The 25575-nt window shown below is 54.2% G+C and overlaps 9 protein-coding genes across 9 annotated transcripts; 5 read left to right on the top strand and 4 right to left on the bottom strand.

The window, feature by feature from the left end:
* Positions 1-952: 952 nt before the first annotated feature.
* On the top strand, positions 953-3223 carry CAT1 (catalase A; the record flags this gene model as incomplete). Its single annotated transcript, XM_049334470.1, has 2 exons — positions 953-1183; positions 1232-3223. The coding sequence occupies 2 exons, from the start codon at positions 953-955 to the stop codon at positions 3221-3223; spliced, it is 2223 nt and encodes a 740-aa protein (XP_049186356.1).
* Positions 3224-4269: 1046 nt separating this feature from the next.
* On the top strand, positions 4270-8719 carry J4E83_007565 (uncharacterized protein; the record flags this gene model as incomplete). The annotated part of the gene is made up of 3 exons (XM_049334469.1): positions 4270-4485; positions 4538-4884; positions 5119-8719. 3 exons carry the CDS (start codon positions 4270-4272, stop codon positions 8717-8719), a joined length of 4164 nt encoding a protein of 1387 aa, XP_049186355.1.
* A 292-nt stretch (positions 8720-9011) lies between these two features.
* On the bottom strand, positions 9012-10058 carry J4E83_007564 (uncharacterized protein; the record flags this gene model as incomplete). Its single annotated transcript, XM_049334468.1, has 2 exons — positions 9012-9397; positions 9452-10058. The coding sequence occupies 2 exons, from the start codon at positions 10056-10058 to the stop codon at positions 9012-9014; spliced, it is 993 nt and encodes a 330-aa protein (XP_049186354.1).
* Positions 10059-10790: 732 nt separating this feature from the next.
* On the bottom strand, positions 10791-12712 carry J4E83_007563 (uncharacterized protein; the record flags this gene model as incomplete). The annotated part of the gene is made up of 2 exons (XM_049334467.1): positions 10791-12481; positions 12529-12712. 2 exons carry the CDS (start codon positions 12710-12712, stop codon positions 10791-10793), a joined length of 1875 nt encoding a protein of 624 aa, XP_049186353.1.
* Positions 12713-13618: 906 nt separating this feature from the next.
* Positions 13619-16804, top strand: J4E83_007562 (uncharacterized protein; the record flags this gene model as incomplete). Its single annotated transcript, XM_049334466.1, has 2 exons — positions 13619-15835; positions 15884-16804. 2 exons carry the CDS (start codon positions 13619-13621, stop codon positions 16802-16804), a joined length of 3138 nt encoding a protein of 1045 aa, XP_049186352.1.
* Positions 16805-17300: 496 nt separating this feature from the next.
* On the top strand, positions 17301-18425 carry J4E83_007561 (uncharacterized protein; the record flags this gene model as incomplete). The annotated part of the gene is made up of 3 exons (XM_049334465.1): positions 17301-17638; positions 17729-18220; positions 18269-18425. 3 exons carry the CDS (start codon positions 17301-17303, stop codon positions 18423-18425), a joined length of 987 nt encoding a protein of 328 aa, XP_049186351.1.
* A 301-nt stretch (positions 18426-18726) lies between these two features.
* Positions 18727-19734, bottom strand: RPL20A (60S ribosomal protein L20A; the record flags this gene model as incomplete). The annotated part of the gene is made up of 4 exons (XM_049334464.1): positions 18727-18885; positions 18939-19115; positions 19166-19350; positions 19701-19734. 4 exons carry the CDS (start codon positions 19732-19734, stop codon positions 18727-18729), a joined length of 555 nt encoding a protein of 184 aa, XP_049186350.1.
* A 355-nt stretch (positions 19735-20089) lies between these two features.
* J4E83_007559 (uncharacterized protein) lies at positions 20090-21687 on the top strand (the record flags this gene model as incomplete). Its single annotated transcript, XM_049334463.1, has 4 exons — positions 20090-20746; positions 20802-21013; positions 21062-21494; positions 21604-21687. The coding sequence occupies 4 exons, from the start codon at positions 20090-20092 to the stop codon at positions 21685-21687; spliced, it is 1386 nt and encodes a 461-aa protein (XP_049186349.1).
* A 1987-nt stretch (positions 21688-23674) lies between these two features.
* On the bottom strand, positions 23675-24541 carry J4E83_007558 (uncharacterized protein; the record flags this gene model as incomplete). The annotated part of the gene is made up of 2 exons (XM_049334462.1): positions 23675-24302; positions 24360-24541. The coding sequence occupies 2 exons, from the start codon at positions 24539-24541 to the stop codon at positions 23675-23677; spliced, it is 810 nt and encodes a 269-aa protein (XP_049186348.1).
* Between the last annotated feature and the right edge of the window lie 1034 nt (positions 24542-25575).

The raw sequence follows: 25575 nt of genomic DNA, 5'->3' as shown, positions 1-25575 counted from the left end.
TCGAGTTGCATGAAGCTGTAAAGCGAGCATTGATCCAGGAAAAGTTCCGGACGTTATGTGTGGCTATAGACGCGTAGTCATCCGGCTTTCGCGGTTCGCCAAGATCAGGTCACGCGGCGGATGTGCGTTTCGCACGCAAGCCAACGGCCATCGTAGTGTCCGGCGTTAATGGTGAGTTGCTAGCTCTAGGAAAGTTTGTCGGGGAAGATGCGATAGGGTTTAGGAGCCAGGAGCGAACGCGAAAGCTTGTGAGCCGGTCCATGCGTAGCCCGACGCAGCCTGAGAACTCGTCTTCGTCGCCCTGAATATTCTGGACCTTCTTCTTGCGACCCCCTCCCTTCGCGCCTGAAGCTCTCGCAGCCCAGAATATCGTGATGATCTGTTCTGGCACATGCAGCTGGTGGGGGCGGTGCGGGGCATCCACACGTGGGCCTCTTAACGGTTTTCCATCATTGACGTCACAGCAGGATATTTGCGAGCAACGGCATTTTTCACATTCGCGGACGACTCGGTCTTGGTTCGCTAGAAAGAAAATGTAGTGGCGGGTTCAAGGATGGGCTTCAGCAAAGGCCATTTCTCAGCATGCGATTCTCGAATGGCAGGGACTAGCTGCCGGGTACATGGCAAAGTTGAGTCTCGCGTGGCACATCGGCATCGCTCGGCAGTCGATGCAAACGTTCAATCACGATGATCGAACATCATCTTCTTTACCATTGGCTGGGCTCCACATACTCCACTTTCAAGCGCGTCGCAAACACGCAGTCGCTGTCCTGATGGAGCTGTACGGTAGAAGCATTAGGCAACTCCAAGCCGAAGTGCAGCGAACACACGTCGCTATGACGTCGAAAAGTAAACAGTCCCGGCAGTACAAAGACGGGCGCGGCGCGCGCAACAAACGGCCACCACACCGATTGACATCGCCAATCGATTCAATCTTTGCACACTCGACAAAATGGCGTCCGAAATCATAGGCAACGTCGCAGAGAAGGCCAAGGGCCTCACTGGCGAGAAGACTGGCAAAATGGCCCAGCTCGCAGCCGTCACCAAGGATGTACACGACGACAAGTGGCGCATCACCAGCGACTTCGGTGTCAAGCAGAACAACACCGACGACTGGCTGAAGGTGGCGACCGATGACCAGACCGGTCCCTCTCTTTTGGAGGACCACTTCGCCCGTGAGAAGGTATGCAGACCAGACCTAGCCACCAAGACTGAGTAGTAACAATGTTAGATCCACCGCTTCGACCACGAGCGCATTCCCGAGCGTGTTGTCCACGCCCGTGGTTCCGGCGCCTTCGGAAAGTTCACTCTCTTTGAGTCGGCCGAAGACGTTACTTCAGCTGGCGTCCTTACCGACACATCGCGCGAGACCCCCGTCTTCCTACGATTCTCTACTGTACTGGGTAGCCGTGGCTCCGCAGACACCGTGCGCGATGTTCGCGGTTTCGCCGTAAAGTTCTACACAGAGGAGGGCAACTGGGACATCGTTGGCAACAACATTCCCGTCTTCTTCATCCAGGACTCCATGAAGTTCCCCGATGTCATTCACTCCGGCAAGCCAGAGCCTGACTGCGAAATCCCCCAGGCACAAACCGCACACAACAACTTCTGGGACTTCCAGTACATGCACCCAGAGGCGACGCACATGTTCATGTGGGCCATGTCCGACCGTACCATCCCCCGCTCATACCGCATGATGCAGGGTTTCGGTGTCAACACCTACACACTCGTCAACGCCAAGGGCGAGAGGAGCTTTGTCAAGTTCCACTTCACACCCGAGCTCGGTGTACACAGCTTTGTGTGGGACGAGGCACTCAAGATTGCTGGCCAAGACCCTGATTTCCACCGTAAGGACTTGTGGATGGCAATCGAGAGCGGCGCCTACCCCAAGTGGAAGTTTGGTATCCAGGTTCTCCCAGAGTCTCGCGAGCACGACTTCGACTTTGACATTCTGGACGCTACCAAGGTCTGGCCTGAGGAGCTGGTGCCTATCCGATACATTGGTCAGCTCGAGCTGAACCAGAACCCCGACGAGTTCTTTACCCAGACTGAGCAGGTCGCCTTCTGCACAAGCCACATTGTCCCTGGTATCGGCTTCAGTAACGACCCTCTCTTGCAAGGACGCAACTTCTCCTACCAGGACACTCAGCTCTCTCGTCTGGGTATCAACTGGGAAGAGTTGCCAATCAACAAGCCAGTTTGCCCCGTCATGAACTTCAACCGTGATGGTGCCATGCGCCACACCATCACCAAGGGCAAGGTCAACTACTGGCCTAACCGCTACCAGACCGTGCCCCCTGCCACCGAGAAGGAGGGTGCTTACATCGACTACCCAGAGAAGACCGCCGGTATCAAGGCTCGCATGCAGAGCAGCAAGTTCAGGGAGCACAAGAACCAGGCCGAACTCTTCTACAACTCCATGTCGGAGAACGAGAAGATGCACATGAAGGACGCTTTTGCCTTTGAACTCGACCACTGCGACGACCCTGTTGTCTACAAGCGCCTCTGTGAGCGTCTCTGTGAGATCGATCTTGAGCTTGCTCAGACTGTTGCGGAGATGGTTGGTAGCGATGTGCCCACTCAACAAACTCGCCCCAAGCACAACAAGAAGGCCAAGGGTCTATCGCAAATGGACTTCATGCCCGAGAAGCCTACCATTGCCACCCGCATGGTCGCTATCCTCATCGCTGATGGTTACGACAAGGTCGCTTACAACGGCATCAAGGCCGCCCTGACCGCTGCCGGCGCCCTTCCCTTCACCATCTCTCCCAGGAGAAACAAGATCTTTGCCGAAGGTGAGGACAAGAGCAGCGCCGGTGTTGTAGCAGATCACCACCTTGAGGGCCAGCGCTCTACCATGTACGACAGTGTCTTCGTGCCTGGTGGCGCCAAGTCCATCGAGACCCTGCGCAAGAATGGCCGCGCTGTTCACTGGATCCGCGAAGCTTTCGGTCACTTGAAGGCGATCGGCGCTACCGGCGAAGGCGTGTCGTTCATCAAGCAAGCTGTCGACCTCCCCGGTATGGAGTTCTCGGCTGCTGCTGATGTTGTCAACAGCTACGGTGTCGTCACTGCTGGTCAGGTTCACGCCGATAGCTTCAAGGAGGCTGTCAACATGGCCAAGGAGGCCAAGGACTTCACCAGCGCGTACCTCTTCAGCATCTCGCAACACAAGAACTTTGAGCGTGAGACTGCGGGGCTTAACCAGATGGCTGCCTTCTAAGGCGTGATGGGAAGAGAATGATGATGATACGAGGCCAAGAGGTTCTTCCTTTCATGAACGTAAATAATTTTCAATGATACCACATGAACAATTTTACAAAAGATTCCAAGCCACTCATGTTCCTTCTTAAGCTACCAAGATTGTATTCTATGATGCGAGAGCAAACGCCTTCCTTAAACAGCAGAGATGGCGTCCATCATATCCAACTTTGTCAGCAACTGTAGGCGCCGTCGCGGCTTTCACACACTTCGACTTTTTTTCTATGTTCCCATTAACCCAGACAAAGCATCGAGAACGATGCGAGGGTAGTACACTTCGAGGTTGGTTGCACGTCGATTAACTAGTGTACATGGCGTCTCGCTAGAGCAGAAGCTATGCAAGTCCAGGGAGATGAGTATGCGATCCTGATGAATGGCACATTGTCAAGAGGGCAGCTAAACCTCAATATGGGGGTGAGTCCAAGTTCGCGTTCTCCGTATCTTCTGCAGCTCAGCCACACGCCCCACTTTCGGCTAACCCCATCTGGATGCGCAGCGAGAAAAGGGCGTTACAGCAAATTAGCGCTTACGAATGTGCGGCCGTTTCTTTTCGACCCCGACACTGAACTTTACGACGGGTCCGAACATCATCACTATTTCGCACTCCCTACATTAGACACGTCTTGAGGAAATATAAGGCGGCTGGAAAGATCCAGGAGGGTTGCCAAATCCCGCAGGTTTCCCAGCGCCACAATCGCGTCTCGAACGACCGTCTTGGCGGGGTCGTAAAGTTACCGCGAATCCCCACTAATCGTCTGACCGGTTGCCTAAACCTTGGATCTCCATCGCCCTTTCCCAGAGCTGAAGGGCTGCGTGGATGACTCCGAAAGCGACTGCAACACTCGTGGGCGCAGCGCCCTTTGATCTAAAATACTGAGCGACAAGCCTCAGGCTCCTGAACACTCACTTTCCATCATTTTCGCTCACGCTCTTTCTTTGAGCCCGTGATTGCTAACCGTCTACTACGACGAAATTGAACGCCCTCTGACAAATACACCACACATAGTCATGGACCATCAGGGCGCAGGTTTCGCCTTTGACACCAACATGGATTTCAGCAACATGTTCGCGACGCCGCAGCAGCAGCAGTCGTACACGCCAGCGGATAACACTTCTGGCTTCTTCTTCGCTGACGAGGGTATCGATACTTCTGCATCATCATCTTTCATTGATCCGGCTGTATTCGAAACCAACGCTCAGCAGTGCACAATGCAACAAAGTCTGGTAAGCTGATTGTTCATTTCGCCATATCGCGTACTTGCTAACCATGCGGCAGACCTTGGATGACACCTCGGCGACCCCAGCATGGATGGCACAGCTCACACCTGATATGCAGCTCCAACATACCGCGAAGGCATACCCACCTACACCACTTCACTCATTTGATGCCATGCCTACGCAGTTTAATGCGCTTGGCAAGCGGCCGCTGCAGCTTGAGACGCAGGACTACCCTCAGTCCAAGCGTCACGCAAGCTTTGATTTCCCATTATTCCCAACACCTCCTGCAACGACGACATCCAGCTGGGGTCTGGAGGCGACCCCGCCCGTGGCCGCAGAAGGTCTTCCAGATGAAGCAGCCGATGTCTGCGCAACGTGGTTCCATAAATACAATGTGCTGCCCAGGTAAGCTCATGACCCTCCGACCAAGATTGTTCAGCCAGACGGATACCACGGCGAGAGGGAAGTCTGTCCATACATTTATGGGGTGCACAAGGCTGTGTTTCGTGGTCATCTCCGAGTCATACACACTCTCATGTATCCCCCTGGCTGGCAACTTCCTCCTTAACTTCGATATCATGTAGCGCATACGTGTTTGTAAGACCAGAGTAATGTTCATCAATGCTAACAATCCAAAAGCGATAGGCACATCGACTCACTAAGCCAGCTCACCGGTGAGCCTGCAGATGCCATCCGAAGCTGGTTCGGTCAGCTCTTGAAGCAGGGCATGGGTGGCAACCAGAGCGATTCGGCCTACAAGTCCCAAACGGCACTCATCCAACAAGACCGGCAGCAGAAGCAGCCAGAACTCTTTTGGGATGATCAGACGTACCAAACAGAGCTTTCGGGGGCATACACTGCTTATGGGAACACGATACAACAAGCACTGGGAGAGACGGTCACCCCCGGCTCGTCACCAAATTGCGACAACACTACCGTCACCATACAGCCAGTCACCACACGGGGTAAGAAACGGTGCACACCTACCGAAGACCTGGAGTTGCTCGGTAGGGATCCCAGAAAAATTTACCAGTGCACTCGGAAATGCGGCAAGCGGTATGGCCGTAAGAATGACTGGAAGCGGAATGAGGAAGAAGGCTACCCATGCAAATCATGGGTCTGCAGCCTGTGTACAGTCGGGGGTGTCGATAACGTTCGACCGTGCTTCAGAAAGTACCACTTTGTCCAGCATTTCCGCAATATCCACCCTGAGATGAACGCGGAGGACTTCGACGAGGCCAGCACCGTGTACTCCGAGACCGAATTCCCACGCAAGTGTGGATTTTGCCGACATCGCTTCGAGACGAGACAAGAACGAATAGATCACATTGCGGATCACTTCAAGCAAGGCAAAACTATGCTTGACTGGCGCGATGAGGAAGACAACGACAGCCTCGATTCCGCAGACGACGACGATGACAACGGGCCAGGCGATGGCGGCTTCGGTGGCAAGCCTTCCCCTCAACCGCCTTTCCATCCACAGGGTGACGGTGGCTCCAAACACACTGGCTCAGGCGGCAGCGGCGGTTCTGCAGGCCAGTCATCCAACGGCGGATTCTTCCAATTCCAGCTCTCACAACTTGGTGAGAGCCAGTTGTATTGTGTGGACCAACTTATCAAACCCACTACACTTTCGCCGAACATCTCTCAGTCATCGATCTCACCTGAAACGACCGATCAGCAGCTACTACAAGACAGCCACGTTGCGACAGAGGAAGACCACAAGAATGCTCTGGCCAGCGATGTGCTCTCCCAGTCCGTGAGGAGTGTACTCCTGAACTCATCCTCAGGCAGTAGAACGGATGCTCGACCATCAGAACACCCTCACTGGAAGTATTCCAGGGCTGATGTAGCAGCTGCTGCTCCAGGGTCATCTTCTGCACCTCTCTCCAGCCCAGAGTATCCAAGTATCCAGCCTTCCGACGCATCATTGGATACGAAGTCAACCACGTCCACTCAAGACAATACAGCCATGACACTATCCAGGACAGAAAAGGGTCCATCAACGACGTCATTCCTAAGTGTCAAGCTTCTGGGCTCCGGAGGCTTTAGTACAGTCGATGAAGTCGTGCATCAGCAAACGGGACTCCACGTCGGTCGCAAGACACTCAAGAACCGTGACCAGACCGCCATTGCGGAGCTCAAGAAGGAAGTCAGCGTTCTTCAGAAGCTTCGCCACCCTCACATAATTCGATTCCTTGGGGCCTACTCTAGAGGCGACAAGATGTCGATCCTCCTCTCACCCGTTGCAGAGACAACGCTTGCAGGATGGCTGCAGCGAACTGCGCTGCAGAAGCCTGCCAGCCTGCCAGAGACTATTACCAAGATGTTTGGCTGTCTTGCCTCGTCAGTGAGGTATCTCCACGAGCAGCGACCTGTTGTCAAGCACATGGACATCAAGCCCCAGAACATCTTGATCGTAGAAGGCGATCAGGAATTCCCACACGTGGTGCTCAGCGACTTTGGCGTCAGCTCCGCAGAAGAAGTGGGCGACGATCAGCGCAAGCCGCTAACACGTCAATACATCGCCCCTGAAGTCTTTGAGGGCTTTGATCGCAAGCAGGCAGCTGACATATGGAGTCTTGGTTGTGTCTTCGCCGAAATGGCGTCTGTATCATTCAGCCAAGGCAACACGGAATGGTTAGCTTTCCGCAAGACATTCAGCGGTCGTACTGGCAAGCACTACTGGCAGGACGTGTCCGGTATACAAGACAAGCTTGCCGCATTCCTTGTTGAGGCAAATACTACGACGGAGCAGACCGTTGTGCGTACGCTTCAGACCATGTTGAATGCCGATCCAGATGAGCGGCCGGACGCACGATCATTGACCATGATCTTTACTCCCGCACCATGCTGTCTCAACTGGCCGAACGACAAGGCGACATACCCTGGCCCACAAGAGGAACTCGGCGGAGTAGAGACGCTTGCTCACCAAGGCGGCGACGAAACCTGCTGCCATTCCCACGCTCACGGCAAGACCAGTACTGAGTCAGAGCCTAGCCTTTCGAATGCGAAGAGCTGGCTAGACGAGTGTACACACACTCACGAAGCTTGTCACCATACAGCAAAGCGCGATGCCAGCAACCTACCCACACGTCTGATCGAGATTCTCCCGGGAAGTCCGGGTGATGCAATTCGCGCGAAGATCGTTCAGACCGACAGCCTGAAGTCGTCTATCGAATATGTCGCTTTGAGCTACGTATGGGGCGACAACCAGCCAGTACTCTCCAGCAGCACGCTGTTGAGCATGCGAAGTGAGCTGCCTCTAGGAACACTCCCGATCACAGTTGCGAATGCGATTGCGACAGCACACCGCCTAGGCCACGACTATTGCTGGCTAGATTCACTATGTGTGCTTCAAGATTCGGAAGAAGACAAGCAACAAGAGTGCACGAGGATGGCGTCCACCTTCCGTAACGCAGCACTGACAGTCGTACTTGACCAGTTGACCGGCGAAGTGGTCATGTCAGGCATACCTGAAAAGAACTACCCGGCGTCCTTACTTGGATCTACGACCAGCAAGAGCCAGACCCCAGGTCGACAGCCGGCTTCTGCCTTGCTGCCAGCTGGCATCCTGACTACACCCAACTTCGGCTGGGATACACGTGCATGGGCGCTACAAGACCGCCTACTCAGTCGACGCTTCCTCCACTTGGGTGAACAGTTATACTGGGAATGCAACACGCTCAAGGCTTCTGAAACCTTCCCCCGCGGTCTCTCAGCACTAGTCTGGGAGAAGGTGCATACGGAATCTGATCAAGGTATACTGTCTATGCCAATCGCTGCTGCAAATGGGAACAGCAAGAGCAGCAATGCAGTCCAGCTGATGCTGAACGGCCTGCCTTCCTTTTTGGAACCAGTCCAGACCACTATGGAGAACGACCATCTGGACAATCGGAAAGACCGCACATCCGATGCCAAACATGTTCGCTCTTCTGCAAGCACCGAGCCGCATTGCGTACTTCCATTGGCAATTCCTCTGCGCGAATGCCAATTATCAAACAAGCAAGGCGATAGTGTCTTCAATGGGATAGAAGGCGACCAAACCCAAGGATCGAAATCGATTTCCATGTGCCAGTTTCGCAGGAGTGGGAGTAAGAGTGGGAGTCGTCGGCTCAACAAAGCGTGTTTTCAGACGAAAACACTACCTGGACAGAACCCAGGCGGAGGGGAAGATGAAGAGATGAGTGGTGGAATTGCGAATGGGAATGCACATGGGAACGGGAAGGGGATGACTTAAGTCGCTGGTCTGCGCACACTCGTCTCTCTTTCTTCATGGGAAGATTTGAGATTGGTTTGCAATTTCCTTTGTTATGTTGAGTTTTACAAGTGCTAGTTTATGACCATGGATCAATGTATTGATTTCATCTACTTCACAATTGTGCCATGCCGAGCGAGTCGTGATTTGAAGAGAACAGTTTAGTGAAAACTTCATCGGGTGGCACAACGGCGTGCAGCTGCACTCCAAGGACTTATATATAGCAACTTCCCGAAGGAAAGTCTTCATCACACGCCCACCACACATCCAGCCCTCACGTCTCCGGCCTAACCCTCCCCCTCCTCTCCCTCATACCCTCGACCCTCCGCCTATCCTCCTCAAACTTCCTCTTCAGCAACCCCTCAGCCTCCTTCCTCCTCTCCCTATTCTGGAACCTATAAAAGTCATTCGTAGCCCTGTGATTCCTCTTCCGCTCATCCAACTCAGCCTTCTTCTTCTCCGCCTCTTCCAACCTAGCAGGCCCAACGCGACCGCCTCTTGTAACCGTCATGAAGCCTTCCTCGTCAGGAACAGAGCGCGATGTCTTGCGAATGCGGTTCCGCGCTGTTTCGAGGGCGTTGAATTGGGTGAGGTAGGCGTTTAGCGAGGCTTGGAGGAGGGTGGGTGTGGGGTAGATGAGGGAGTTGTGGGATTTGTAGCCTGTTGTTCTTGGGTTAGATGTGAAATGAGTGTGAGGGGATTGTGAAGACTTACGCTCAACGCCTAGTCCTTCTCCTCCCTTCAACGATATGCTTCTGCCCTCTTTTACGGCCTTTTGGATCTCCTTCAGAGCTCCCCTCGCACTCTTTTTGTCTACGAAGACAACGACAGCGCCGCTCCCGCTCTTTCGCACTTCGCTGTTCCATAACCGTGGTAGCGCGCTCTCGGCGTCTTCCACCACACCCTCTGCTATTACTGCCGCGTCGTCGGTCCTCTTCCTCTTCTTGCCTCTCGAGGTAGCTGAGTCATCTTGCGTCGTAGGCTTATCGCTCTTCCAGCGCTTGTGCATGGGTTGCGCGGGAACAGAGGCATCGAACTCGACGCGCTCGACCATGGAGCCGCCTAATTGTTCTTGGAAGAGCGCGCGGATGTTGCGCTCGGATGCGTCGACGGGTACGTTTGCGATAAAGAGGCTGCGCTCGTCGTCGGCGGTGGGTATGCTGGGTGCGTGCGGTTTGACGTAGATGTAATGCTTTGCATCATTGCAATTCGCTGGTAGACCAGACAGCGTGGTTAATGTGAGGGGAAGAACGGTGAAGTCGGCGACTGTTTTCGGCGTTGCTTTAGACTTCTTCGTCTTTGGCGGCGCTTCGGGTGCCATTGCGGGTGTCGGTTGCGACAGGCGGCGCTGTGTGGTTGGAAGGAGTGACGGTCGGCCTTCGAGAGGACTTGGTGTAAGACTTTTTACAGATCGCTTCGGGCGCAATATGTAAGAAGCGCGCCGACGCAGTACTTGAGGGTGCAAATGCTGGTGTGGAGGTTTGTGTGTCCGCGCAAGTCGAGCTCGTGGTGGAATTCCGTTCACGAAATTTTGGCAGGGGTGTCACGGCCGCGTTAGCGCAGCCGGCCGCCCACGCTCTCACTGCCTTCCAGATGAGCCATGAATTTGTTATGTATCACCCTTGAACAATGCCAGACATGTGCTGATTCGAATTAGACATAATATTCGTATATGGTGACTATCGGTATGCAAGCAAACGAATTGCAGTTTTGAAATGGCACTAAATACATGCAGATGCTATGGCGAGCCATGCGTGAGCAGGGCAAGTAAAGCAACAAAGTGGATATCAATGGGAATCATAATTCGTAACGACGGTGAAAGGCTGTCTCCTATCAGGATGTGGTGATCGACCGGGCATGGTTGCGTTTTGGCCAAGCCGAATAAGCAAGTGGCAAGACGCAGTAATCATGCGCTTGGGGTCGCAACGCCATATTGTAAGCGTAATCTGTGAGGGTGTAGTCCAGGATGAGATGGTCATCCCAGCTCTATATATGCAGCGAAAGAGCGGTGTAGAGAGAGGCGGAAGTCGATTGGATGTTAGACTTCGGTCGCTCAGTTGAAACCTCCTGGAATGCTCTTCATCGGGGACTCTGGAAGCGAGTGGAAGGCGTCGTCCTTGTCCTCCTTCTTCTCGTCATCAGGTGATGGCTCGTGAGAATACTTGGGCTTGAGCCTGTTGCCAATCTGCTCGAGTCTGTTGTCTTCTACGGAGGACAGAGAAGAAGTTGAATCACCGCGCATAAGCGAGGGGGTTGATTCCGGGCTATGCTTCGGCACGGTTGGAGAGTTCAGGGAGCCGTCTGAGTTCGTTGAGACGCGGTTGCGGAATGGATTTCTGACCGGTAGAGCAGGAGGCATTGGCTTGGCAACTTGGACGACGCGTGCGCGAATGGCTTGCGGGGCAGCGGCCTGGTGGACCTCGTGGACGATTGGCTCTTCTTCAAACTCATCTTCCTCCTCCTCTTCGTCTGATTCCGAATCGGAACTTGACTCGGAATCATGGGCCTCTTCAGTGGCTGTGGAGTTCCGAGGAGAGCCGTCGGACTTTGGGCCGGCAGCTTTGTCTGTCTTTGTTCCTGCAGCGGTAGGTGTTGCTTCTTCGGCCTGTCTGTCTACACTCCTTGCTCGTGGCGGAGTAGCTTGCTCGACCCTGGTCTCGGGTACTTCCATTATGGGAGGAGTAGGTGTGCGTGCGACGCTTGTTCTTGGCGGCAGCGTGGGGGGTGACTTCTTGATGGTCGGAGGTGGTGGCGGTAGATCGTCGGTCTGGGTGCTCATGTCAACTGTTGGCGTCCGGGGTTCCAATACGCCGCTGATGGTGCTTGTGCGCCAACTCGTTGGCCGACTGCCAGCATAGCTCGAGCGATCCATGCTTCTCCGGAATGTAGAGTTTCTGAAAGTGTTGTAGATGGGGCTTGTGGGGCTCGGCTTGAACTCGAATTGTTCACTTGCCGGACGGCTGTGTGTGCCAGCTTCCCTGATCTCTAGACCAGCTTCTTGTAATGCCAGTACGCCATACGGGTCGGGGTCAACAGCGTCTGGAATACCAAATGTCTTGTCTTCCGGACCTGTAATCTCGAAGTCGGCAGGTGGCGCCTCGTCTGGTATCAAAGTCTCGTCCACGTCCGTATCGCCTTGAGCCGATTTGAGAGTTTCCATGAGTCTCCTTATCTCGTAAGGCGGGTGCCTCACTTTGCCTGCCAAAATGTCTTTGACTCCTATACGTTCGCCGTAAAACCGTTCGTTCTCGTCTGTTCGCTCGATGATGATAGTTCCGTCTAATTGGAGGCCAGCATAGAATCCTCGCGATTTGATATACGTGAAAAGTGGTGACTGTCGCTTGTGGATCTCCGAATCCAGTATGCCGCCAACGCCGGCTGGGCCTGCGACTGCACTGATTTCACCTCCCAATGTGCAGCGGATGGACTGGAAAGCCTCCATGGCCTTGTCGGAGTTGATGACAATCACGCAGTCGTAAATGTCTACCCCTACGAGAAAGCCTACACCCACGGTGTGCATCATGATGCCTGACGGGGGTGACCATGTTCCATCGGCCTTGCGTGCGACCAATATGCCGGCTCCGCCAGATCCGGAGACCCAAAGGCCGGACCGCATGGTGGTGAATATGCATAGGCCTTTGGCATTCTGGATGACCTTGGAGGGTATCTTCTTGAGGACTCGTTGTTTTCCCTTGGGGACGTCGGTGGTGATGGGTCGGTCTTCTTCCTGGTAGAAACCATCCTCTGCGGGCGTGTCAGTACTTGGCGGGACGCATCGGAAGTTGACGTACTGCAGAAGCTTTTGAGGATCCTCGCAGCCTTGTCCGACTCGATGTCTAGCGTCGTAGGCCAGAAGGCTTCAGAGCCGACCTTGTTGGACAGTCGATTGACGGGGGCACCGAGCTTGTCAACCCACGTGTAGACCTTGTCGAAACCTTGCTTTGACTGCGTCTTCGCGGTGGACCAGAGCGCCATGATGGCGGGCTATCGACGGGCAGCACTACGTCAGAGGTGGGCCGAGGGGTATGAGTGCGCAGCAAGCAGCATTACACATTAGAGATGAGAAGCATTCAAGTAGGACAACGCGCACGAGAAAAGGCAAAGAGTAGGGTCAGGCGACGGAAGCAGCGGGTGTGGTCGACCAGCGGGCTCCAACCGTTTTTGAGTCGCACGGTACGTCAGCTGTAGGCTAATGCTGGCGGAGGCTGGCGACGGCGCAGTCTAGCATCGGGTACCTTAATAAGGAACCCTAGGCATTACCAAGTGATTTGACCCCTGCGCTCCACGACTCGACAAAAGACTTAGTGACGGTGATGGGATATTGATTTACCAGAAACAGCCCGTAGCGGGGTTGAACACGGGTGGCAGCCACACCATCTCGGGGTATGCACGCCGCCTGATTCGTTGCGAAGGCACGCTTTCAAGGCGCCGCCACCAGGAACGAGCAGAAAAAACCAAAAGTCAAGCAAGCGGGATGAACTAGGCATGCGTCGCGAATCATGCGCACGTGTCGTCGAGTCTAGATAGCCGGGCGGGTCTGCAATCTAAAAGCAAGCTGCGAGCAAGACATCCATGGACGCAGGTGCCGCTCTTGCACGGCGCGCGCACTTTGTGAAGCCGGGGGAAGGTTTCGCCGGGCGCCGGCCCGCGGACGCGCCAAGCCGAGCGCGTCGCTGGAGCTTGTCCAGAGTTTATGTTTTGCGACCGCGACAGTAGCTAGACCGAGAACAATCAAATCCCTTCACCACGCAAAATAATTCATTACGGCGCATGTGCGGCGCAACGTGTGAACTGGGAAATTAAGTGGAGAAAATACCTTGGTTTTGGATCCCTGTTCGCCTGTTCCACCGCGTACCCAGGTAAACTTGCGACTGGAGAGCAATGTTTCGTGGACCACCGTCAACACCCGGCCGCAGCTACTACGACGACAGCCTACACGCCCCCTCGACCACACCCGCTGGCCCTCCGCCCCTAGACGAATCGCACTATCCCTCCTCAACACCAGCTGGCCCGCCGCCAGGCATGAACCAAGGACTCTTCGGCAATGCACGCCCAACCTTCAACCCAAACAGCTATGACTACGCCAGCAACTCGCTATTCGGTAGCTCGCCGCCCAAGGGAAGCATGTTTGAAGGCAATGGGCTCGGCTCAATAGGCACTTCGACTTCCGGACGGCCCCCAACACAACGTGGACGCATCGCAACTTCTGGCCAGTTCCAAGCGCCCACACACACCCTACACCAGGACGCGGAAGGCGAGTCGGAAGAGGAGTACACGGATGAAGACCAGGAAGAAGATGACGACATGGACGAAGATGAGGGCACCGAGGAGGACGAGCCGCTCTCACCGCAGCGCCGCAACAAAACACAGAACAGGTTCTCCCAGTCAATTGTCTCAAGAACAAGCGCAACCGACATGGAGCCAAGCCCAGCCTTGGTGCGGTCAGGCGCAAAACAGACGCGATTCGATCTCCTTGCGCTCGCTAAGGGCCTTACTTCCAACAGCGACCGACAGGCTCTGCGCGAGTCCGACCAAATCATATTGGAGACGGAGCGTCTGGTCGAGAAAGTCCACGAGTCTCTTCAATCAGACTCGCCAGACAAGCGGACTGAGGTGCTTGGCACAGTCGCTCAGGAGTTGATCGCAACTTGGCCAGATGCACACAGGTCGACTTCACAGGAGCTGTCGCAAGCACGCCAGCTTGCCGCTCTTCTGCTGACCCTTCACAACCCCCCACAGATTGGCCTAAACCAGCGAGCCTCCGCCCTCTCCCTCGTCGCGCGAACCGATTCGAAACAATACACACCCATCCCGCGAGTGCTGCTCGACTGGCTGAACAGCACATTCCCTCAGGTCGAGGCCGAAGTGGTGTTGAAGGAGACCCGCGGATATTCAAGACATTCCTCGTTCTGGGAAGCTGTCCATGTATCTACTGTCCGGGGCAACTTCTCGCAGACTATGAGACTACTTCAGGGCGCTCAGCTTGAGCACGCCGAGACAGCTCAACACGACGGATTGGGCACTTCAGGATACGTCGGGTCACACCTCTCATACGCAAACCACGCGCTTCGTCAAGCAATCGATCTCCTCCGGGAATGTCCAGCCATCGCATCGGAAGATTGGGACATCAAGGGTCACGATTGGAGCATCTTCAGGCAGCGCGTTCACCAGGCGAGTGCTAGCTTGGAGGAGTTTGCAGAGGGCGAAAGTGTGAGCCGACACTCTATCTCTCAGCCTTTCAAGGCGGCACATTTTGGCATATCGCAAACTCAGGCAAGCTTCCAGCTTAGTGTGGCCAGTCGCAAAGCTGAGAGCAAAGTGCCCTGGTCTGTGTATGAGGCCCTCAGCACGGTTTACAAGCTCTTGCTGGGCGATGAAGAAGCAATCCTCGAATTGTCAGCCGACTGGATCGAAGCAGTAGTGGGTCTGGGCGTCTGGTGGAATGGCGAAGAGGAAGATTCGGCACAGGGTAGTCTAGCGGCAAGCCGTCGCTCCATCATGCGGTCTCAACGAGTTCGCCCTGTCGACGTGACTCCGGTCAAAGCGTACTGCCAACGGCTATCTTCCGCGCTGGCGGCTGTCATCCAGAACAGCGACGAAGACTTCAGTGTCAATGCTGTCGACCCTTTCGAGGTGGGGATAGCATGTATACTTGATGACAACATCGAGGGCGATCTCCAAATCCTGCAGAGTTGGTCCCTCACCATGGCTTCTGCAGTCGCGGAGCTTGCCAGTGCAGGAGAGTGGTTCACAAGCGCAAAGGGCCTGATGGATCAGTTCGACCAGAGTGATCTGATGGTCCTGAGTTACACTGAACAGCAACAGCCGAAGGGTGTGAGAAAAGACGACATACTTATTGCCTACGCCAATTTGCTGCCAGCCAGGGGCGAACTCGAGGCTAGAGACGGTCAAACATCCAAAGAAGGATGGGAGATCGCGGTGCAGATTCTCGGTAGACTGGACGACGGCATCACAGCAAACGAGCGTATTGAGCGGATACTAAATGACTTGCAACTTGAGTCCTCAGCTCGTGTCGACAAGATCACCCAGCTTTGCCATAACTTGGGCCTCTCACAGCATGCCGTCATCATCGCTCAGGTATGTTATAGAGCAAGAACACTCCCGGATACAAGCTGACAGTTGCAGAAATACGCCGACCATCTCCGCACCAACACCGAGAGCTATGGCGATACACTGCTCTACTACGCCCGTGCCCACGACGCACAAAAGATTCAAGAGGTGCTACGAGTCTTGGTCGCCCACTGCCTTATCAAGTCGACCGCCTATCCGCCTCTAGATGAACTGGACGAATCACTCAACTCGCTCATTACTTCACCAAAGCAGACCCTGACAAAACTCGCAAGCCTAGACTCTGAGGCAGCTTCTCTACTTTCAAACCATCTGAGCGGTTACGCAACAATACGCAAATACTACGACCTACGAGATGAAGAGGTGTTGTTGAAGCCCGGAGAGAAGCCAGCACATCGACCCATGGCACGGAAACGAGCTGCAGCGAACGCGCTCATGGTTATCATCGCCAGCGCGGCATCCAGCATTCGTGGAGGACTGTACGATCCAGAGATAGAAACTGTGGTTCAAGTCGACGTTCTCCTACCGTTGCTAGGCGAGGCACTCATCTTTGTCAACCAGCCCAAGCGCACATTGACGCTCCGCCACTTGTACGATCTCCTCGCAGCCATCGAGGACCTTGATACCGCACCTAGCATGATCCGAACGCAATGTGAGGAGGTACTTGCGACTACCCTCCTCTCCGCACACGACCCCAACGCCTCTCAACAATTATCGAAATCGACATCGAATTTGACGACAGCGTCAAGCCAATATTCGCTTATAGGCTCGATTGATTTCGGCTCCGCAGATGGTCAGAGTGCAGAGGGCTCGACGGTCTTTGTCAAGGGTGGACACGTAGACGATAGTAAGCGCGGGTGGGATTGGCGGAAAGGCTTCCCGAAGGGTGCAAAGAGTGAGGATATTATTGCGGTGCTAAGATTGGGAGTTGCGAGGGAAATCGGCAGAGCTTTTGCTGAGGGTGAGGTCACCGCTTAGATGTCTCGTACGGAGAAATGATACCACTATGTAATAGTAGAAGGCGACTTGGTTTTGGCCACTATAGATGATATTTGGACATTGCATCCTCTCACACTGAAGAAGCAGCGGTCTGTTGACACTATGATTGAGCAGCCGTGAGCGTTATTGAAAAAGGTACATTTCATAACACGCAAGAGGTGGTACGGCCGTATGCTTGGATCACTCATCACCCCGCAAACGAAGATAGCGTTCACAAGCATCTTCCGTGTAAAGAGGCTGTAATGGCTGCGATGAGCTTACCCGAACCCAAGCTTCGACGTCGAACACCGCCAACGCGTACCTCGGTTCCGCGTCTCCCCGCATCATCAACGCGACGAGCACGTCCACCTCAAACAACATGGGGTAGGCGTAAATAGCACGCGCATCCAACCACCTGGGCAGCATTTCATTCCTCATCAGATCAACTGTCTGTCTCCACCCACCCATCTAAATCAAACCAAAACTCCAACCAAAAATGCCCCCCAAAAAAACTCCCCGCCACAAACCAGACATCCTCCTCCCCACCTCCTACAACAACCTAAAATTCACCCAAATCCGCACTCAGCACCACGAAAAAGAGCCTTCCGTCATCATCCTCACATTATACAGGCCCGGAAACCACAATGCCTTCACCGACACCATGCGCGCGGAGATCGAAACCGCATACGGCATGTTCGATGCCGACGAGCGGGTGAAATGCATCGTGGTAACAGGAGATGGGCGGATCTTTTGTGCGGGCGCGGATCTAGATGAGGGGTTTGGGGAGGGGGTTAATGGGGCGGATGCGGAGAGGGTGCAGGATCATCGGGATGGGTATGTTGGGTGTCTTTATTGATGTGTTTCGAGTCGCTATTCTGCGACCAAAGAGAACAAGACTGGGTTGGCCATATTGACAAAGAACAGTCTGCTAACAGAAAACCGTTTCAGAGGCGGACGCGTAGCCCTAGCCATCCATCATTGCCGCAAGCCTTCAATCGCCGCTCTGCAAGGTTCTGCAGTCGGGATTGGCATCACCATGACGCTGCCCATGAACATCCGCATAGCGTATGCGTCGGCGAAGATAGGCTTTGTTTTCTCGCGCCGTGGACTCATCATGGAAGCGTGTTCTTCCTTCTTCTTGCCCCGGTTGATCGGCCATAGTCGCGCTATGCAGGCCGTGACGACAGGTAGCACCTATCTTGCTAGCCACAAGGTCTGGGACGGACTATTCGCAGAGGTGTGCGACAAGGCGGAAGATGTGTTGCCGAGAGCGCTCGAGGTTGCAGAGGACGTGGTGAAGAATACAAGTAGTGTGAGTACGTATCTGATGAAGGAACTGATGTACAGGGATGCGGGGAGTCCCGAGGGTCAGCATTTGTTGGATAGCAGGGTCATCTACGAGTTGTTTGGATCGCCGTAAGTCCTTCTTGCTGTAACTGATATCCATAAACTGACTAGCCACAGGGATAACACCGAGGGCGTAAAGTCCTTCATGGAGAAGAGGCCGGCGAATTTCACGGGGACCATGGACAAGACAAATGTGACTGGGTACCCATGGTGGATGCCAATAGACACACTGGGAAGGCCAAAGGTGGCGCCAACAGGGAGGGCGAAGATCTAATCGCATGTTAGAAAATGAGTCGAAATGCAACATGTACTGCTCAAGTGTATTGGCATGACTTCATTGTCTATCGTCCAACTCATCCCTCGGTATCGCCTTTGTTCGACGTCCCTGCAAGTATCGCCTTCACGCGCGTGGCTAGCTAGCACCCCAAACTGCATCACGCGCACCGACGGCCGAATGGAGGTATCAGGGATTTTCATTCGTTCCTAATGTACTTCTTTTCGTGAAGCATGCATAACCGAGGGAAACCCATAACATCCCTTCCCATCCAGACCGCACTCCGTAATGAGAAACACGCTTAGAAGAAAGTGGATGGTCGGGTAGAGGAGAAGACCTTCTTTCCAACCTTCTTGTTGATGCGGTGGGGCAGCGGGAACTTGAGGTTCTTGGTGAGGAGCTGCTTGATGTATGGGCGGCGGAGGTCGTCGGCCTTCTCGACCTCAACAACCTTGAGAATCTAGATTGAGTGTGAGTGATTTGACGCAGGCGGCTGAGTCGATTTGATCATACCTGAACGGACCTGAAGCGCGATCGGTGACGGGCGGCCATATCCTGGTACAGGGCATCGACGGCGGCGACACGGGACATCTCACGGTACTCCTTGTACATGTTGTGGGTACCGGAGCGCGAGTCGTACTTGAGCCAGATACCGAAGTTCTTGACCTTCTGGGGCTTCTTCTCGTGGATCTGAACCGGGTCAATTTGTTGTTGCGCAGTCTTCTGCCGCCTCGACATACCTGGTTTACGGAGACGATCTCACCGTTGGCCTTCTTGATCTTGCGGAGCTTGCCAAGGAAGTACCAGAACCGCGACTTGGCGACAACCTCGTTGGTCGCAAAGATGCGCATGCGGTAGATCTTGGGCGAGGGGTTGGTCTCGCTGGGCAGATGGCGCCCGATGATCTGGTATTCCTGGAAGCGTGCTGATGCATCGTCAGTACTGCTTCAATGACAATATTTTCCCTAGTCCAGCAATTGCAGCGGTCGTGGTTGGGGAAGGCGGTCGGGTTAGGGCAGTCGAGTACGATCGTGTTCGAGTTTGTCGCATGCGGACGATCTCGCGGGCTTCGCAGCCATCGTCACATCTGTTCGGCGCCGTTGGCCTGTCCGCTGGGTATGCACACCACCAAAGCTCCTTCCCACTCGGCCCCAGCTTCGTGTCGTTTAATCGCGATGGTGAGAGACGGTCATGGTCGCGCTGGCCTCGTTCGAAAATTCCATCGGCTGCAATTGCTGGACGGGACGGTGTTGCGGACGAAGAAAAATTGCTTACCCATCTGCGACTGGTTAGCGGGCGGTATGGGCATGAGCTGGCGACGTAGACTGACCTTGAATGTGCTGTGAGGTTAGTACCTTGAGTTGAGAAGTTCAGTCAGGTCGTCTCCATCGTGGATTGACAAGCGAATTCGACACCACCTTGTGCGCGCTAGCCGAGTTGAGCAGGGGCCCACAACAACTTGGCGGCAGGCGCTACGGACGTCGGCGAACAAACAGCCCAAACACCCGACCACCTCGAGCACCACTAGAATACCCACCAGTTGGTTCTCAGCAAACAATCCGCACCATGTCAAAGGGCTGAGAGTACCAACTGAAGTCGCGCAAACCTTCAGATTCACGCGACAACCGACATCCCGTAACCCGACCGAATTCCTCATGGCCGCCATGCAAGCTGCACTCGTGCCTTTCCATCAGGCACTGGCCAGTGGCCTTGCGCAACCCGTCGCAGACTTCTTCAGTCCAGTCGCACCCGCGCATGACCCTGGCCGGCTATACGACTTCTACCGCGCCTCCAGTGACGAGAAGATCGAAGGCGATGTTGTTTATGCGCTCGAACAGCGAATGAACCCCAAGAAGGCCAAGGCTTCTCCCTGGGTTGATATCATTGCTACTTATTGGCGCGCTGTCAAAGAGATCATCAAGACCGACGAAGCAGCAAATCAGGGCAAGCTGAATGAGCGTCAATACCTGGCAGTGTACGATACGTGGAAGGACCTGACGAGCATCTTCATCAAGCACATATCTGGTGGACTGCTACCAGCATGGGCCATATTCACCCTGTACTTCACTGCAAATCATCTTAGGAAGATAGCAATCAAAGCAGACGAGCAATTGGCCAAGTCGAAACCAGCAGCTCTCAACACCGGCTACTCAGACGATATCGTGAGCACAGCACCTCAGAATCAGAAGCTTGAAGAAGCTGCGCGAGTATTCAACAGGATCTTTGCCCTTTGTCTTGGTGACAGGAACCCCGACATGTCACAATCGCGAAAGTGGGGTGTATATTGCATAGCCAACCTTCAGTTCAAGACGTATTTCAAAGTAAGCCCTATCGCAGTCTGCGTGGTGTAACGACAACTAACTCGCATGTACCCAGTTGAAAGCAATCAGCTTATCCAAGAACGTTGTACGATCAATCGAAGCACAGTCCGACCTACCTACATTCGAGCTGTACCCGCGGGCGCATCGAGTCACATACAAATACTATCTCGGGGTGCTGGCGTTCCTCCAGGAAGACTACGCCAAGGCAGAAAGCAGCTTGCAGCAGGCATGGGAATCTTGCTGGTCAAAGTCGCAACAAAACAAATCGTGAGTTAGGTCAATCTAACGGATAACTCCTCGGAACTAACAGTTCAGGCTCATACTCACATACCTCATTCCCTGCCGCCTGATCACTCAACACAAGGTTCCCACCGCCAGCCTACTCGCCGAAGCCCCTCGTCTAGAACGCATTTTCGGCCCCCTCGTATCCTGCATAAAACGAGGCGATCTTACGGGCTTCGACAAGGCACTGGCAGAAGGCGAGCCCGAGTTTGTCAGGCGGCGCATCTTCCTTACTCTGGAGCGGAGCCGCGACATCGCTTTGCGCAACCTTCTCCGAAAGGTCTACCTCGCTGGTGGCTTTGACGATCTCAAAGAAGGACAGACGGAGAAGGACCGGATACGGAAGTCGCGAGTACCGCTAGCAAACTTTGCCGCCGCGCTCAGGATGGGTATTGCAGGCGAAGGCAGCGGCCAAGCAGTGGAGGACGACGAGGTCGAGTGCCTATTGGCAAACCAGATTTACAAGGTGCGTACGCTATGCCCCAGCGTTGGGCTTCTATAGGTCTTACCCGGCTCTGAGGCAGCCTCGTCACGGATGTCACACCAAGAACCCACTCGGCTAACCCAGATTGCAGGGTCTGATGAAAGGCTACATCTCGCGCGAACACGGCATGGTAGTCATGAACAAGAAGGGCGCATTTCCGGGAACAGGGGTCTGATGCCTAAAAACGTCGGCCTGCTCCCGTCTACCATACAGATCAACTCCTTGCTCTATCACAATCACGAACCACGACACGTCACTGTCCAAGCTGGGAGCAGATGCGCGGTTGCATGTGTAAGCAGCCTCGATGCGCATGGAACGACGATGTGCGATGCACCACACCATCGCGCCAAGTGGGGATTAACGACGAAGGAAGGCAAGTTGAAATCGCCAATATCTCGATAAATGCTACCGATCTGCCTCAAACTTTGATTCCCTGGTATTTTCTTTATCTAACCCCTCCCTTGCATGGTTCGTGAGACGAGCCGGCTCTTCGACGCGGCCAGTGACTGGTGCAGGACCCCAAGCCGCGTCCCGCACAGACGCGCTGTCGCCCTCTCAGCTGATATCGCGTTGCAGGCCCCGCCCACACCCAATCCGCCGCCCTGTCCATCTTTACCCCACTTGCACTACCAGCCCAACGCGACGCGACGCGATACATTGCTTCCGCCTCGCTTCGACGTGCAGATGGTGTCCTTGTCGCATCTTGCATGAACAGCAAAGTATGCCGGCTGAATAACTGTGACTGTACCAGCAAGTACCAGTACCACGCCTAGTCCGCGCATGTGGAGCGTTTGACAAGATGAGTCAACGCGTATCGATCGGCGGTGTTCCCTCGTCTCCATGCCGAGTCCTGCTTATCCACTTGGCTTTGTCTTCGGGCATCGTTAAGACGCTGCATTCGTTCTCCATCCCGCTTTGTATGGTTCATCCCGGACTGGCGTCGTTGTATAGTGTTCGCCGACGCACCTCAGCTCTCGGCTGATCCTTTCTGTCTTTCCTTCTTTCCTCCTGCTTCCGCTCACAGCCCACATGCCTTAGTCGCAATGTACCGTGCTGCTTTGCTCCGGAGGTAACCACGTCTAGAGCGATTCGATGATAGACTTCACTCCGCGTATCAGGTTATGCGCGAACTTGGTAGCGACATTGCCCCCCGTTTTACCGTTGTTCTTATGGTTCTTGTGGTATTTGCGATACTGCTTTGGAACTTTCTTGCCTCCGACGCGTTTTGCGCCGATGGCTTGGGCTGAGTGTCGAGGTGGTTTTTCGGGGAACATGGTGGTAATTTAGTGTTGGTTGCGTTGCGTGGTGTGTAAGTTTGTGAACAGATTGGCAAATACTGCGGGTATAGTAATCACCGTGTCTATGGTATCGTCAAGTCCACATGCGCTTGGTTATCGTTCCAACTATATACTTGGAGGTTGTGAAGTATGTGCTGCGTAGATGCCGTGTTGCCGGCCAATGATATCAGCCAAGCCAGTGTGGAGACAGAGGATCAAGGCTGAGCAGCATGGTCGCTACGAGCTGTTGGAGGCCTAAATGAATCACTGCGACATGCGCCATCACGTCAGGTTAGATACGGTAGTCAAGAATACAAGCGTAAGTGTTCGTGATATTGTATGCTATCATTAATCGCTTGAAACACAGTACGAAAGATGCGACCATATCCTGTTACAATTTGATGCTGCTGTCCTGCAGATAATACCGCAACAATTGTAGAGAAGGGACTGGCTTCCCTAAAGGAGAATCAAAAACGAGACGAAGGACATAAGTAAAGCGCAACCATTCTGGTAACTTGGATAGCTAGGAAGTGTTTTCTGTCTTGAGATGCAGAGAGGAAAGTTGAACCAATGCGAAAAGGCCTGCGCATCTAGGCAATTTTGAGGCCGATAGAGAAGACGCGAGAGATGAGGAAACCCAAGCCAGGTAAAGAGATAAGTATAGTACAACAGTGGCGTGAATGAGTGCCAGAAAGGTATATCCAGACCGTAACGCCGTGCAGAAACAAACCCAGTGAAGGGAAGGCATAGCCGCGAGGCTGAAACGCAAGGTGTATGTACAAGAAGGTCAAGAAATCGCAGACGAAAGGGGTCATTAGTTGGGAACGATGAAGAGGACGAGCTACTCAAGGGAAGCTTGAAAAGATCAAATGCGATGGCAGCAACTTAGTGCGGCGACTTCGCTGAAAGATCGTCCATGTGGTTGACCATGGCAACGAACAAGTCGAAGAAGAGCTTGCCGCCGTTCTCCATCTCGTTCTGCATTGTGCCGCTGCGCTTGAAGGTGTGTCGGGCACGGATGATAAGCGCGAGGTAGTGTGCACGAAGCTTGGAGTCGTTGTCAGGAGTGTTGGCATATGCGTAACGGGCGGAGGTCAAGATAGTCGAGCATTGGATGCCAGATTGAAGGCCTTGCTTCTTGAGCGCAAGCTTCTTCAGTTCTTGGAGTCCGTACTTGTCGGCTTGACAGTAGATGACCGTGTCTTTTAGTATCGGTCCAACCGAAGACTGAACGATGGCTTCGTGGGCGTTGTTGGCGTTTCCACCATCTTCAAGGTTCCAGCTGTTTCGCTTCTTGTCATATTCCATGCGCGGGTAGTAGTCGCCCTTGTAGAGATATTCGAGGATCGATGAGAAGACTTCGGGCTCTTCGTCGGGTAGGTCGATGCGCTTGTTGGTAGACTGGAAGAACTGGCCGCTGCAGAGAGTCTGGAACCAGGGAGAATGCGATAGAACGTCTTCGTGCGCTGCAAAGAGTCGCTGCTCGCGGCCGACGGAGATAGTGATGATGGCACTGATGGAAGTTGTCAGTAAAGTTTCTTTGGCTTTCATCGTAAGAAAACAAACTCACCTTCCGAGTGTTGGAGAAGTTTGGTTCGATTGTGGTGATGATGCCTGGGCATGCTGTGCTAGTCGTTCTACTCTCCTCGGTGAGTCTCTGAAGGAGGGGTTCTTCTTGTGTGATTTGGACTTGGATGCGCGATGTTTCGAGAAGCTGCCCTCTTGATGGCGCGTGCGGTTTGATGAGAACATGATGATGCGATGTTGAAATGCTGTGTTTACGATGGATGGGTTCGGTGCGAAGAGGTATCGCTGATACTTATAGGTGCAGTGAGTAGGCAGCAAGCGTACGAGTACAAGTAGGCAAAGCAGACGACTCCGAAAGATCCTTAGGCAGAAACGTCGTAGGGCAAATAAGACGATAGCACGCAAGTACTAGGCGACTGCAGCCGTGTATATATACCTGACTCCTCACAGGAGGCCACTCTCCGGCCCTCGGCCAGGGTGAGGGTGAATTGCGACGCGATTGGACGCGTAAATGGACCTAACGCGTAAACGCGATATCACATGTTCCACTTTGCCTCTTCCAGAGCTAAGAGTCAGGACGGCTGAGCCCCCGGTCCTGGACCAAGTAACACTTGTGCAAGGTTGTGAAACAAGGGCGGAACAAAGAAGGCTGATGGCGCTAGTTGTGCGCCGGTGGCATGGCGTGTTCCTCTACCGCAAACAACTGAGCCCGCTCAGGACATGTTAGCAGGACCTGAGGACCGACACTTCCAATGTCTCAAGCCGTGCTTTTTGCTTGAGGCATGCGACGAGCATTCGCACGGCACGATAGAGTGATGAGATGACTGGTCGCGTTCTTTGCGCAGGGCTCCCTGAAGGGTTGAAGCTTTGGCCAGGCACCCAAGAAACTTTGCGAAAAGCAATCGACGCCGCCGCGGTGCAACAGCCAGCGTCGGCTCATCGCTTGCATCCGCGAATCAACGAATTGCGGCCGTCCACCGGAGGCCCCATCTAGAGGCCGTTTGGCGTTCCCCTGAGGGGCAAATGTCGTGTTGAAGGACCGATGGTGGGAGAGAGGCGTAGCGCGAGGCTGCCATCCGGTTCCGCGCAATGACAGGATTCGCGGCTGGCAAAGGCGATGTCAGCGACCATGACACGGTCCCTGATGCCGTGAAATTATGCGTCGCTGATCAATGAACCTCGGACGCGATGGGTCGCGTCGGTGGAGCTGGCTAGGCACGCACAAAGAAAAGCGCCCCTCGACGCGTCCTCGCGTCTTC

This window comes from Alternaria metachromatica (assembly GCF_023757995.1).
Source record: "Alternaria metachromatica strain BMP 0045 chromosome Unknown scaffold_19, whole genome shotgun sequence".
Lineage (NCBI taxonomy): Eukaryota > Fungi > Ascomycota > Dothideomycetes > Pleosporales > Pleosporaceae > Alternaria > Alternaria metachromatica.
This window is presented reverse-complemented; position numbering and strand designations above follow the sequence as displayed.